The 13,232-nt window shown below is 51.5% G+C and overlaps 1 protein-coding gene across 2 annotated transcripts in view; it reads right to left on the minus strand.

Moving 5' to 3' along the window:
• Positions 1 to 13,232, minus strand: part of Atp2a3 (ATPase sarcoplasmic/endoplasmic reticulum Ca2+ transporting 3) — a 31,858-nt gene that overhangs the window by 2,320 nt on the left and 16,306 nt on the right. Inside the window, exons 11-21 of one of the 2 annotated variants that reach the window (XM_075991738.1) lie at positions 13,069 to 13,200; positions 12,574 to 12,699; positions 10,842 to 11,060; positions 10,410 to 10,745; positions 9,192 to 9,412; positions 8,290 to 8,492; positions 7,630 to 7,715; positions 3,497 to 3,630; positions 2,627 to 2,744; positions 2,135 to 2,255; positions 1,693 to 1,762 (exon numbers count right to left, since the gene is read on the minus strand). In XM_075991738.1, the coding sequence (XP_075847853.1) occupies positions 1,693 to 1,762; positions 2,135 to 2,255; positions 2,627 to 2,744; positions 3,497 to 3,630; positions 7,630 to 7,715; positions 8,290 to 8,492; positions 9,192 to 9,412; positions 10,410 to 10,745; positions 10,842 to 11,060; positions 12,574 to 12,699; positions 13,069 to 13,200 (1,766 nt within the window). The remainder of the gene's footprint in view (positions 1 to 1,692; positions 1,763 to 2,134; positions 2,256 to 2,626; positions 2,745 to 3,496; positions 3,631 to 7,629; positions 7,716 to 8,289; positions 8,493 to 9,191; positions 9,413 to 10,409; positions 10,746 to 10,841; positions 11,061 to 12,573; positions 12,700 to 13,068; positions 13,201 to 13,232) is intronic. The other variant, XM_075991737.1, reaches the window with a different exon arrangement.

The following is a 13,232-nucleotide window of genomic DNA, read 5'->3' on the forward strand; positions in this document are numbered from 1 at the left end:
TCAAAAAGGTCAGTAAAGGTATGGCTTGGGTCAGTTCGTCCTGGGCCAAGATTTCTTCCTCAGGCCGGCTTCGCATCTCTTTTGCTGATATTCTATTCTAGTATCGCCTCAGAATATTGCTAGTTGTCATAGCCCCCTGCCCCATGCCCACACACCTTTTATGGTCCCCACTTCTTGAGAATAACCAGGGCCTTATCTTGGCACGCCAGCTTTTCCGTGTTCTCTGGGCTTCCCCTTTATACTTCAGGTACCAGCTCCCGTATACACACCTTAGCCCCTACCCTGCCAGATTCTACTTTGTCTATCTAATCTACTCTAATCTAGAATCTTCCAGCAATTACCCTTAGCTCCAACTGGGCGGCACTCTAATCTCCCCATCTAGCCTCCGCCCTCCCATCGGGCCCAGGAATCCAGTGTGGAATTGTATCCCAGACACAGGGTTCCCCCAAGGGAATGAGAAATTTTAGCCATAGGGAGACATTTTTCATTTTTAAATTTCCACAAGAAAACATGCTGAACTCCTTGGCTGCTGTGGTCACCAGGGATGAGCGATGTCTCCCAAAGAAGACAAAACAGCCTCCAGATGCTCATGTTTCTAGGGGGCAGGCTTCACAGTGAGGTGAGGAGGTTGAGCTGAGTATGGAGGGAGGGGTTTCCTGGGGGACCCTCCTGTGCTGTCTGCCAGAGCTGGAATTCTTTCTCTCCCTTCCACCCCCCACTTTATTTTTGGCTTCTCGAGACAGGTTTCTCTGTGTAGTCCTGGCTGTCCTAGAACTCCCTCTGCAGACAAGGTTGGTCTCGAACCCACAGCTCTGTCTCCCTTTAGAATCTTTCAGAGAAAACCAAGATAAAACATTGTGTAAATATTGTAGGACAGAGACAAGCTTTCATTACACTGCCCAAGTGGGTCTTGAACTCCTGTTCAAGTGATGCTCTGGTTCAGTCTGGGTACACCTGAGTACAGCTGGTGCCACGTCTAGCTGATGTGTTCTAGCTGGCACATATGGTTTGGGGAGTTCTGGGATTGAAGGAGTGTGCCACCACTGCCCAGCGAGAGCTGGTTATGACATTCTAGTGTCATACCCATTGTATCCATTTCTTTTCTAGCTCCTGTAGACCAGGCTGGCCTCGAACTCACAGAGATCCGCCTGCCTCTGCCTCCCGAGTGCTGGGATTAAAGGCGTGCGCCACCATTCATACCCATTTCTTCAAGGCCTTTCCCAGGTCCACCCAGGACGAGCCCAAATGAACCATATATGGAGGGGCAGAAAGGCCTGATCCGGCTGCCCTCGGCTCCACTCATGGGCTCTTTGAGTCTAGCCATTCCTTGTACAGACCTGGGAGGCCAGCATCTCCAGAGAAGGAAAGGCTCATCGAGGTCCTTTTAAAAAGACAATTGTTTTCAGTACCCAGTAGATTTGGTTAGCATGGGGGTGTGGGGGCCTTTATGGAATGTCAGGCATGGAATTTATTTATAGCCTCCACTATTTCCTGGATCAGGGGTCACATTCCAGCAAGAAGTGGCCCCCAAAGTCCCCGTTGCCCAAAGAAAGTCTTAGCTGGTTGCTGGGCCCAACCTCTCCACAGCAGTGCAGATTCCTCTCCGCACCCAGCCCTGCTACTGCCCACCGCTCCTGGATGACGACAGACCCTCCCTTGTTCCCACCCGTAAGGGGACACCAAGAAGCCAACCCAGTATGGCATGGGCTCCTGGAAGTGGTCAGTGGTTGCCTACTCCAGACCCGCACAATTGTCAGAATACCCGGATAAAGACAGGCCAGTACAGGGAGGTCAGAGGCCAAGGCCAGGACTACCACTGCGTCTTATCCACCTCTGTGTGTAAGGTGGCAGGGGTGGAGGTGAAGTGTGTGTGTGTGTGTGGGGGGGTTCTGGCAAGTGAGGCAGCAGTGGTGTGGCCCTGAGCAGTGTTCCCAATAGGCCCAGGCAAGGTTCCTACAGTGCAAGACACCTCTCAGCAGCATCTTGGGTCACAGCCACCAGGATCCTCTATGTTCTTCATGTTACAATCCAAAAATAGCTCTCCTACCATGTACCTTGCATCCACCGCAGCATGGTGGGGGGAGGCAGGTTGGAGGAAGCTGGTGAGGGGATGGAAAGGGCCGTGCCTCCCACTTACCGTCCATGTGATTCCTGGACAGATATTTGAGGGCCTCATCGAGCAGGATGACGGGCAGAGACATCTGGAGCACCACCCCCCACTGCCGACCACTCAGTGGGGTCACCTGGAAAATGAGCTGGTGGGGGCAGGGAGACCCGGTTACAGGCTGCCAGTTGTGAATCTGTGTCACCCACCCAGACTCCAGTGGGCTCTGTGGGCATGTCCTTCTGTCACATCTTCACCTACGAGGTTTCGCCAAGGATGTGCTATCCCTTACTCGCCCAGTCCTTCCCTGGCCCTGCCTTCTACTCAGGCCAGGCAGTTCCCTCAGTGAGAGGGCTCCACCTTTTCTGTCTCCTGAAGGTGGGGACCTATCAGGGGGATGATGGCTTGCCACATTTCTCCCTGCTGTCTCTCCTGTCCTTCAGAGGGCTTCCATTATAGACAGGCCTAGGAAGGAGGAGACCCCCAGTGTCCAAAAAAGGAGAAGGCGTGGGGGCAACTCACAGGCAGAGGAGGCACCAGAAGGATGAGGAAGTGCAGGGCCATGGACATGACCACAGCTCCCAGTAGCCAAGGGTTCAGCCAGGGCGGCATACGCAGCAGTGACTGGTTCTCGGAGACGCTGCCAAAGGCACACAGGGACTCACTCAGGACAGGATATCAGGCCACGGTGGGCCCGCCCACTTCAGCAACCACCTCACTACCTAGGTTGTAGAGCCAGGATGGGTATTCTCTGCACACCCCATTCACCCTAGAGGCCCCTCTCAGGGCTTGGGCCCATTTTCTCTGTCCCTCAAGTTCAATCCTAGACCTCCATTTCATCGTAATCCAGAACTTTCTCTCCTGAATCCCAATTCTGGTCCTACTGACTCTCAGAACCCATCATGGGCCTCTATGATCCATAGACGGCAATCTTTTCCTTTTTAAATTTTTTATTTAAATAACTTTTTTCATTTATTTTATATACCAACTGGTTTCCTGTTCCTCCTCTCCTCCCATCTCATTCCCTTTCCCATTTTTACCCCCTCCCCATCTTCTCCTCCACCTCCATACAGCAGGACTGAGCTCCTCCCCTAACCCAGCATGGGGAACTGGCTACCGAAAGCCTGCTCAGCGCCAGGGAGAGGTCCTGCTCCCACTGTGAGAAGCCTCACTAAGAGATTAAGCTACACAACTGTCACACACATGCAGAGGGCCTAGGTCGGTCCCATGCAGACTCTCTAACTGTTGGCCCAGTGGCCATGAGCTCTTGCGAGCTCAGCAGATCTCAGTCTTTAATTTCCTTGAACCCCAATCCCTTTGACCGTAGACCCCAGTCTGTCTTGGATTCCTCTGACCCTTAATCCCAGCCCAGGATCCCTCTGCCCAGCTCACCTGTTGAGGGCATTGCACATTTCAATGGTCACAAGCACAGATAAGGCCATGGTTGTGGGGAAGCGGGACTCAAAGACCTCACAGTCGATGCCAGCAAAGAGTGGGTTGTCTTCAGAGCACTTCAGGAAGTTCCTCTGAGGACAAGGTGAGAGGGCCCAGGAGAATGACTGTTACTGAGGTGCTGGATGGAGGAGAGGGGATCCTTGCACCAACTTTGGACACACCTGAGGATGACCAGTGAGTACAGCTCTGCAAGGGATGGGTCAGAGAGGGACTGTCCTGGGGTGGTTGTTTGTGGGTCATGGGTGTAGCTGACATTAGGCTGGGGGAGACACTGGGAGCCCTTCGGGTTAGGGGAGGGTTTAGGCTGGGATTCCTGGGTCTCTGAAGTGCAAGAATTTGAGTGGGGTAATCCAAAGAGACCCCATAAATATACAAAAACACATCAAGATTGATCAACACAATTCTGCTTAAATAGAACTGACCTCAGAAGAAGACAAAACCCACATGTGCCCTCTTCAATGTCATCATGCAAGGTTCCATTCCTACCTCACTTCCTGCTCCCTGCTTTCTATCAGGGCTCAGCCTTAACACACACTTCCTCTGTGATTAGTGAGCTGTTAGTGTCATAAGGAAGCCTCCCTGCTCTACTCCCTCCAAGGGAGCTTTCTTTCTGTTCACTGGCCTTGCTCAGTGTCTCCTGCAGGAAGATGCCAAACTGAGGATGTCTGGGAGAACCGACTTGGTCTTTCCCACACCATTGGGATGACAGCAACCAACAATTCATAACCGTTAGTCTGCCTGGGTCTCCCACACATAATTCCATTCTTATAAGTCTCCTCTGAGCCCGAAGATCTTTAAGGCCAGGGCTTAGTACTAGGCATTGTGCTGTCTCTACACAAGAGAGGTCTGTCCAGGGACAGATGTTCTGACCTAGCAGCAAATACAGCATTGTTGGCTCTGTGCATGAGCTTCCGCTGTCACACAGGAGAAAAACTATTGACAACTGTGGCTTGGCTAGATCTCTCCTAAGAGCTGAGATTACAGGCATGTGCCCCACCCACACACCCAGTTTACAGAGCTCTGAGAACCAAACCCAGAGTATCACACATGCTATGCCACACTCTACCAATTGAGCTACATCCTCAGGCCAATCCCAGCTTCAGAAACTGAGTCAGACCCTTTATGGGGTCACATGACTGAGTATGGGTGTGGTGGGTAATTTTTACTACCAATTTGATGAAACTTAGAATCGCCTGGAGGGAGCTTGTAGACTGGGTTGACCTGTAGATGTCTGTGGGGTACTGTCTCGATTATGTTAATCAATGTGGGAGCCCCAGCCTGAAACCAGGCAACAGTATTCCCTGGATCTGGGTCCTAGACCATACAAAAGCAGAGAGAGTGAGTGGGTGGGTCCAGCTCATTAACTCATCACTTCACGGTCCTCTTTAATGGCGAAATGATATGTATACCAAAGAAACAGGTGTTGTTGTTGGTTCTGATCTTTAAATATATAATATATGTGTATAATTTTATGTGTTCGGGTGTTTTGCCTGCATGCATGTCTGTGTACCGTGTGTGCTTGATCCCTCAGAGGCCATCAGATCCCCTGGAACTAGAGTTACAGATAGTTGTTAGCTGTCACACGTTTGCTGAGACTCTGACTCAGGCCTCTACGAGAGCAGTCAGTGTTTTTAATGTCTATGCCATCTCTCCAGTCTGTTTCTGTTGTTGTTTGAGACAGGGTCTCACTATGTATCTCTGGCTGGCCTGCAGCTTGTTTTGTAGACCGGACTCATCCTGAACTCCCAGGAATCCACCTGCCTCTGCCTCTTGGGTGCTGGGATTAAGGTCCCAGCTAGCAGAATTACTTTAAGATGTATTTCCTCATGATTTACTATTAATAAATAATTGACTTGTGCATGTATTTTAATATCTATATACTTGGGGTCATAAAAATTTCTTTCACGAGAGGGAGTTACAAATAGAAAAAGTTTGAGAAGTCATGAAACTGGAGGCTGGAGCTATCTTGGTGGCTAAGAGCACTTGCTCTTCAGAGACCCCAGGTTCAACTCTGAGCATCCACATGATAGGTTACAACTGTAACTACAATTCCAGGAATCTGACTCCCTCTTCTGGCCTTTGCAGGCACCAGGGACACATGTGGAATACAGACATACAAGCAAGCAGAACACACCTAGATATAAAACAAGAAACAACCAGTGCAGGGCGATAGTGGCACTTGTCTTTAATCCCAGCATTTGGGAGGCAGAGGCAGGCTGATCTCTGGGAGTTCGAGGCTGACCTGGTCTATAGAGCAAGTTTTAGGACAGCCAGGGCTACATAGAGAAACCCTGTCTTGACAAACCAAGCCTTTCCCACCCCCCAAAAAATTAAAAACCAACAAAAACTTTTTAAAAAGTCTTGAATCAGAGTGTTCTCTTTTGGAAGCTTCCTCAAGGATCCCTCCCCTAAAATCTGACAACTTGAGGCTGGAAAGATAACAGAGGCAGGCAGACCCCTGGAGTTCAGGGGCCAGCTAGCTTAGTAGAATCTATGGATCTATGAGCTCCAGGTTCAGTGAGAGACCTTGTCTCAAAAAAATGAGGTTGAGAGTAATCAAGGAAGACACCCAATGTCAACTTCTGGCCTCTGCACACATGTGCAGTGTGCCCACACAAACACAGAAATACCAGACAGAGACCCAGAGAGGGAGAGAGACGCCAGCGTGGCCTCTCCACACACATGCATATGTGCCCACACAAACACAGAAATACCAGAGACAGAGATACAGAGAAGGAGAGAGACGCCAGCATCTCTAGCCTAAAGTCCCGCCTAAACCTCCCACGGAAGCACTTCCCACCCTGAATAGGATTCCCCATTCCCACGGCCCCTCCCCCAGACTGCCAGCTCTTTGTAGAGACCCCCTGACCAGCATTCCTATAGCCTCAGTAATTTGTGCCCAGGCCACAGTGAATGTTTGTGGGTATTTTCTGACCAAGTGGCTGAGTGAGAAAAGGAATGACCTAAGGACAGTTGAGAAGAACACATCACATCAGGCTGACTGGGGACTGATAGGTGCTAGGCTTAAGATGTCTAATGTGACTCCTAGGTGTCAGCTTGAGCGACCAGGCAGGCGCTGTATCTGAGATGAGGCCAGTGTGGAAGGAGACAGCCTTGGTGTGGGCCTTACGGCTTGCACGGGGCCTATGAAAACTGTAGAGGTACACAGCATGCATGGGGTGGAATCTCAGAAGAGAGGAAGGAAATCCCTGGAGATCTGGGAATCCTGGGTTCAAAGCAGTTGGTTCTCAACCTGTGGGTTGTGATCCCTGGGTCAAACAACTCTTTCAAAGTTTCTACGTATCAGAGATTTACATTACGACTCATAACAGTAGCAAAATTACAGTTATGAAGTAGCAACGAAAACAACTTTATGCCTGGAGGGGTCACCATAACTTGAGGAACGGTATTAATGGGCTGCAGCATTAAGAAGGTTGAGAACCACTGGTCTACAGGGTGCAAGCAGGCAGTGATTGGGTGGAGGCACGGTTCCACGCTCTAGTCCACAGCTACCATGGTAGCCAGAGGTGCTGAGGTGATCAGCCAGGAGCTGATCCCTGGCTGAGGACAGGAGGGGACAGATATTAGCCTTTGAAGGAGGATGGGTTATGCTCTGTATTGTGGGGAAGGGGAAGAGATGGTCTCTGAGTTTGAGGGCTGCTGGGTACCAGAACATGGTCCTAGGGCTACCTCCTCTGCAATAATGCAGGTGGCATCCATCAAGGAAGGACCTCACCTTCTTCAACTACCCTTGTCCACTGTTCTGTGATGTCTGCTTCAAGCAAAGGACCAGAAGGTCAGACAGCAGCTGAAAGGGTGTCTGGCTTGTTTCTAGAGTTGAACTACGCTAAGGCTGTTCCACACTGTGCTGTGTGGGGTTTCCTTAAGCTGGGGGCTGTATTGACCCTGTGGGCTTCCAGGTCCAACCAAGCTACTTCCCTGAAGGATAGTATCCACACCCAAGGATGGGAAAGGACAGCTGCAGGCTGGTCACGGAGGCTGAGTCTCTCTCCAGAACTCCCTCAACCACGTAATCTATAAACCCACCCGCCTAGTCTCTACTGGCTCACCAGCTGATAGAAGGTGACTTGCGGTCCCTCAGCATCGTACAGGAACCACCAGGTGGCGGCAGCCACCGTAGCCAGGCCTACATACACTGTGGAGGAGACATTGCAATCAGCAAGTGACATTCTTTGCGTCCATGCCCGCTTCCCAACCACTCCTTGAATTTTCCTCTTCCTCCATAAGCCATCTGCCCTGTGCCAACGGTGGCCCGGAGTAACACTCTCATCTGCCACACTGATCTAATTTGCACTAATAAACAGGCCTGGGACTTTTATAAAAAATAAACCCCAAATCTCCCTCGGCTGGGGAGATGACTCAGTGGACAGAATCATGAAGATCTGAATTTGGATGCCTATCTCCCATGTAAAGGCTGGATGTGGCTGTGTGTGCCTGTAATCCCAGCACATTGGGTTTGTAAGATACAGTTGGGAGGATCACTGGAGCTTGCTGTCCAGTCAGTCTACCCAGCCCACGTCCCACCAAAAGCAAGCTCCAGGTTAGTCAGAGGTCCTATCTGAATCAGGCAGAGTGACAGAGTAGCCATGCCCTGTGCCTAGTCTTCTCGGTTACACAAGCCCACAGAATCTGTTAGCAGAAGCTGGTTGAGTTGCACTATTTGCAGTCTGCAAACCTAGGATGCTCCTGCGGTCTGGGACCCAGCTCACCTCCAATAGCCAAATACCGGAAAAAAAGCCAGCCACTGATGAGAGCCTCACGGGGGTTCCGAGGCAACTTCTCCATGATGTCCAGATCTGGTGGGTTGAAGCCAAGTGCTGTGGCTGGGAGGCCATCTGTCACCAGGTTCACCCAGAGCAGTTGCACAGGGATCAGGGCTTCAGGCAGGCCCAGAATTGCTGTGAGAAAGATGCTAAAACCAGAGTCACGGGCTCTAGCCCGAGCAGACCAGCTACCACCAGAAGGGCTGGCTCTACCTCTCACCCCAGGCTGAAGGAGGGGCCCTCCACATCTTCCTGTGCAGCACAAGGGCGAGAGCATACTGGGTACATTTGCCCTCTGTGTCTAACAAAGGACATTTGGTGTGTGCACACATACCACATGCCAAGCATCAGACGTGCATAAACACCTGCCACCTGCCACACAATCACATAAACATGGAAACACAAGCAATCACCCATGTGCTAGCCCCAAAGTACAAAGGTGCGGAATACACATGCATTGAGTACACACAAGCTCCTAGAATCCAACAGGCATCTCTCCCATGCAAACAGAAATGTGAACATGAGCACACTCTGGTATACATTCTGTTTGTGTTTATACCCAATGACGCTTAAGAGCACAGTGCATTCCTAAGCACAGACCTCTCACCTGAACACACTATACATACACACACAGATCAAGGCATGCATACGTGTGAACACCCTGTTGCCCTGTGGCGAAGCTGCTTCTCCATTCTTATGGGTCTCAAGGTTGAGAAGTGATGAAGGAAGCGCATGGCTGGAGGGATGGTAGAGGATGTTGGAGTGTACCACAGTTGGGGGGGTAGCCTTCTTGGGGACATAGAGCTGTTTCGTACAGGGGTTTGGGAGGAGGGAGCATGGAGCCTCACCAGACCACCTCGCCAACATTAGAGGAGATGAGATAGCGGATGAACTGCTTCATGTTGTTGTAGATGGCGCGGCCCTCCTCCACTGCGGCCACGATGGAGGCAAAGTTGTCATCGGATAGTACCATCTCTGCTGCTGACTTGGCCACAGCAGTGCCTGAGCCCATGGCGATGCCAATCTCTGCCTTCTTCAGGGCTGGTGCGTCATTTACCCCGTCGCCAGTCTGTGGGCCAGGCCAGGTAGGACACACATGATAAACTTGTTAGGGGATGTCCCCACGGACTCAGACAGATGGACAGAAGAAATGGTGGAGTCAAGAACCAGCCTGTAGTCCGAGTCACTCATAAGACAGAAGTAGGGAGATCGCAACGGGCAGGGGAGGTGACTCAGAGAGAAAGTGAGGGCTCTGGTTTCTATCCCCTGTAGCAGCCCCCCCATCTTCATTTGAGCGTGTGCACTTGCATGCATGTGTGTGTGCGCACATGTGTGTGTGTGTGAGCATGTGTGTGTAATAAAGCAAGGAAGGAAGAGGAAACCAAGCATGACCTTACCAATTAGTTAGAAGATGAGGTTAGAGAAGACATGGGATGCGGGCGAGGGTGAAATTGGACGAGACCAAGCCTAAGTCCAGAGAAGAGGAGGAGGCAGGGATAGGGATGAGGTGGACCAACACAGAAGACAGGCATGAAATTCAAGTTGGATACAGAGTAGACCATCAAACTGAGATTAGGGGAAAGGAGCTGAAATCAATTCAGAGATGAAGTCATGGTTGTGGACCAGGTCAAGGGTCAGATACATACTAGAGTCAAGGTGAAGAACAGAATCTAGACAGGACTCAGGCTGTCTAGAGGTCAGACTCAAGGTTATTTGTTCTCATGATCAGTGACATCATAGTCAAGTTTAGAGTTGCAAGGTCAGGATGAGAGACCAGGTTAAAATTGAAATCAGCAAAAAGTTGAACATTGAACAGTGTCAAGCAATCAATGTCTTTGATCAGTTGTGTACCAACCAGGTCAAGTCTTAAATCCGTGTCAGGATTAAGCTTAATGTAAACAAGGGGCTAGGGTAAACCTTGATGGTAAAGCAAGTGATTAACCAAACAAGCTGGAGATCAAGGTCAGCGGAAAAGCCAAAGGTGAGGGTAAGAGCTAGGGGACAGCTGTAACCAATCTGAGAAGCTCCCAGGCCCGACCCCCTGCCCCCCAACCCCATAGCCTCACCATGGCAGTGATCTCATTAAAGGACTGCAGGTTCTCCACGATGCGGGACTTATGTGCGGGCTCCACTCGGGCAAAGCAGCGGGCGGTGCGGCAAGCGTGGCGCTGCTCTTCTGGGCTGAGGTCATCAAATTCGCGACCCGTGTAGGCCTTGCCCAACACATCCTCTGTGTCCTCAAAGATGCCAAGTTGGCGGCAGATGGCCACAGCTGTGCCCTTGTTGTCTCCTGTGATCATGACGACTCGAATGCCTGCCCGGGAGCAGCGTGTGATACAGGCAGCCACCTCTGGTCTCGGTGGGTCTAACATACCCACGCAGCCGACGAAGGTCAGGTCTGTCTGTGGGGAGGGGGCAGAGGCAAGCACAGCCTGAGTCTATCCGTGACATGGTTGGTACCCAGCCACCACAGGAAGAACCTGGCTCTCAGCACCCACCTCGTACTGTACAAACTGGCTGCAGTCACCCAACTGCATGTCCTCCTTCCTCGGGGGCGTGTCCCTCGTAGCCAAGGCTAAGCAGCGCAATGTGTCAGAGCCTGAGCCCCAATCCCGGATCTTGGCCAGAATATGTTCTCTGGAGGTGGCGTTCAGGGGTGCTGTTCGGCTCCCCACTCGGACTGAGGTACAGCGCTCAATTACACTCTCAGGAGCTCCCTGCAGAGGGAAGGGAAGAAGAGTCAACTCTATCAGCCAGGACCCTGGCCCTCCTTGCTGTTCAGCAGAGAAAACGGCAAGCCACTATGGAGAAAGGCCAACCAAGGGCTCATACAGAGGGGGAGAGCCATTCTCTGTAAGAGGGGGAACCTGTTGGGCCTCACTATGAGAAAACTTAAAGGGATGGGCGGGTGAGATCACAGCCACCCACTGAGTGGCCTCTGCCTCTGCCTCTACCAGGCGACAACTGAGAAGGCTTGCTGCAACATTTGAAGGTCTGGTTAGGGTCTGCATCTCCCGTGAGAACCTGTGCCCCTACCCGTCTGCCAGGTATCACTGGGATTCCCATTTTACGAGCGCTCCATAGCAGCAAATAGGCATGCCGAGTCCCACCAGGGCGTAGAAAGACAGGCACGGAGTATGGCAAGTGTGACCCTGGCAGTGTAGCTTTGGTCCAGGGCGAAGGGTAACTGACTCCTCAGATTCATCAGGGTCTCCCCTGGGCCTAGGACTGGCATCATCCTCTCCCTTAGCCTAAAACCCAGGGGCTACCTTCTCTAAGTGGCCAGGGTTCCCAGGATGGAAGCCCTGTCATTTCACAGGCACTAGGACCTGCACTGTAGGATGAAGCCAGGAATGGGATCCTTCTGTTGGTTTGAAAGCAACCTGTAGAACTGAGATGGGAGCTGCTCCTTTCCCTTCCCGGGTGTCAGCTTCCAAAAAAATAGGAGCATCCACCAAATCGTCCCAGTGATCAGAAGCAAAAGAGCTTCTGAGAGCTTCTAGCCCAACTCTGTCATTCCTATGGGTGCCTGAGACCATGGAGGAGCACTGATGACCCCGGAGTCCTGCGACCATGGAGGAGCACTAATGACCTCGGAGTCCTGAGGCAAGACAGTAACCCTCAGGCCAGAACTAGGGGCCCTGGTCCCTTAGTCACTGGATGCTGCTCTCAGTTCCCTATTGCATGTTGACCAACCCCACCTCAGAGCCATCACTTTGACTATGGGTCTCACAGTTCCCTGGGCCCCCCCACAGCTGCAGTCTGTGGGGCTTTTATTTGTGGTTTTGTTCATCTGGTTTTTTCTCTTCCCTTTCTTTCTTCTCTCTCTCTCACTCTCTCTCTCTCTCTCTCTCTCTCTCTCTCTCTCTCTCTCTCTCTTTCTTTCTCTCCCTCCCTCCGTTCCTCCCTCCCTCTCTATCTTCCTCCCCCTCCCTCTTTCCTTGTTTTTCTTTCTGTTTTTAGATAGGGTCTCACATAGTCCAGACTCATGAACTCAGACTTATGCAGCAGACCCTCCTATCTCTACTTCTCAAGTGCTGAGATTATACGCATATGCAACCATACCTGGTTTATGTCATTCTAGAGAACAAATTTACTGCCTCTTGCACACTAGGCAAACACTCTACCACCTGAGCTATACTCCCTCTGGTGTTTTAGAGACTGGAGACCAGATTCTCTGCCCCCTACCCCTTGCTCTCCCTCCCCCAGGCCACACAGGCAGGGCCCCACCTTCACAAACATTTTGCTGCCCTGGGCCTTGGAGTCAGGACGGGTAGGTGTGCAGTACACAGACATGGACTTCCGGTCCCGGGAGAACTCGAGGGTGAACTCCTTCCGCATGAGTTGCTTGATGACCTGCAGGGTCCAGGCAGGTCAGGGCATGAAGGAGAGAGTTGGCAACTCTTGCCTGCTTCTCACTAGCCACTCAGGAGAAGATTCTTGTTCCTGTGGCTGACTAGCTACACTCCTCTGACTCCGGCATTCAAGGTTCCCACCTTCTTCTCCCAAAATGTGCTCATTTCCCAACTGGAAGCCTGGACCTACATTTAGCCTTTCCCCTTCTCTGCTCCACAGACTTGTTTTGGAAGGTTTTTGAGGTCCTCCATTATTCCTCAAAGCCCCGCCCCCACCCCATGCCTATGCTTTTGTCTGTCACATTGTCACATCCACAGATACTCTAGGACTCCTGGCTCTGCGGCCAAGGCCAAGCACCGTTCTACTCACCGAGTTGCAGGCTCCAGCACGCTCCACCCGAGACAGTGCTGTCAGGTCCGTGTCAAACACGTTCATCTTCTCTACGAGGCAAGTCAGGGCTGTCTCTGTGGCCTCCCCTACCTTCTCGTACACACCTTTGGCCTGGAGGGTCAGAGCACACAGGGAGTGAAGGT

This window comes from Microtus pennsylvanicus, chromosome 11, assembly GCF_037038515.1.
Source record: "Microtus pennsylvanicus isolate mMicPen1 chromosome 11, mMicPen1.hap1, whole genome shotgun sequence".
Taxonomy (NCBI): Eukaryota; Metazoa; Chordata; class Mammalia; order Rodentia; family Cricetidae; genus Microtus; species Microtus pennsylvanicus.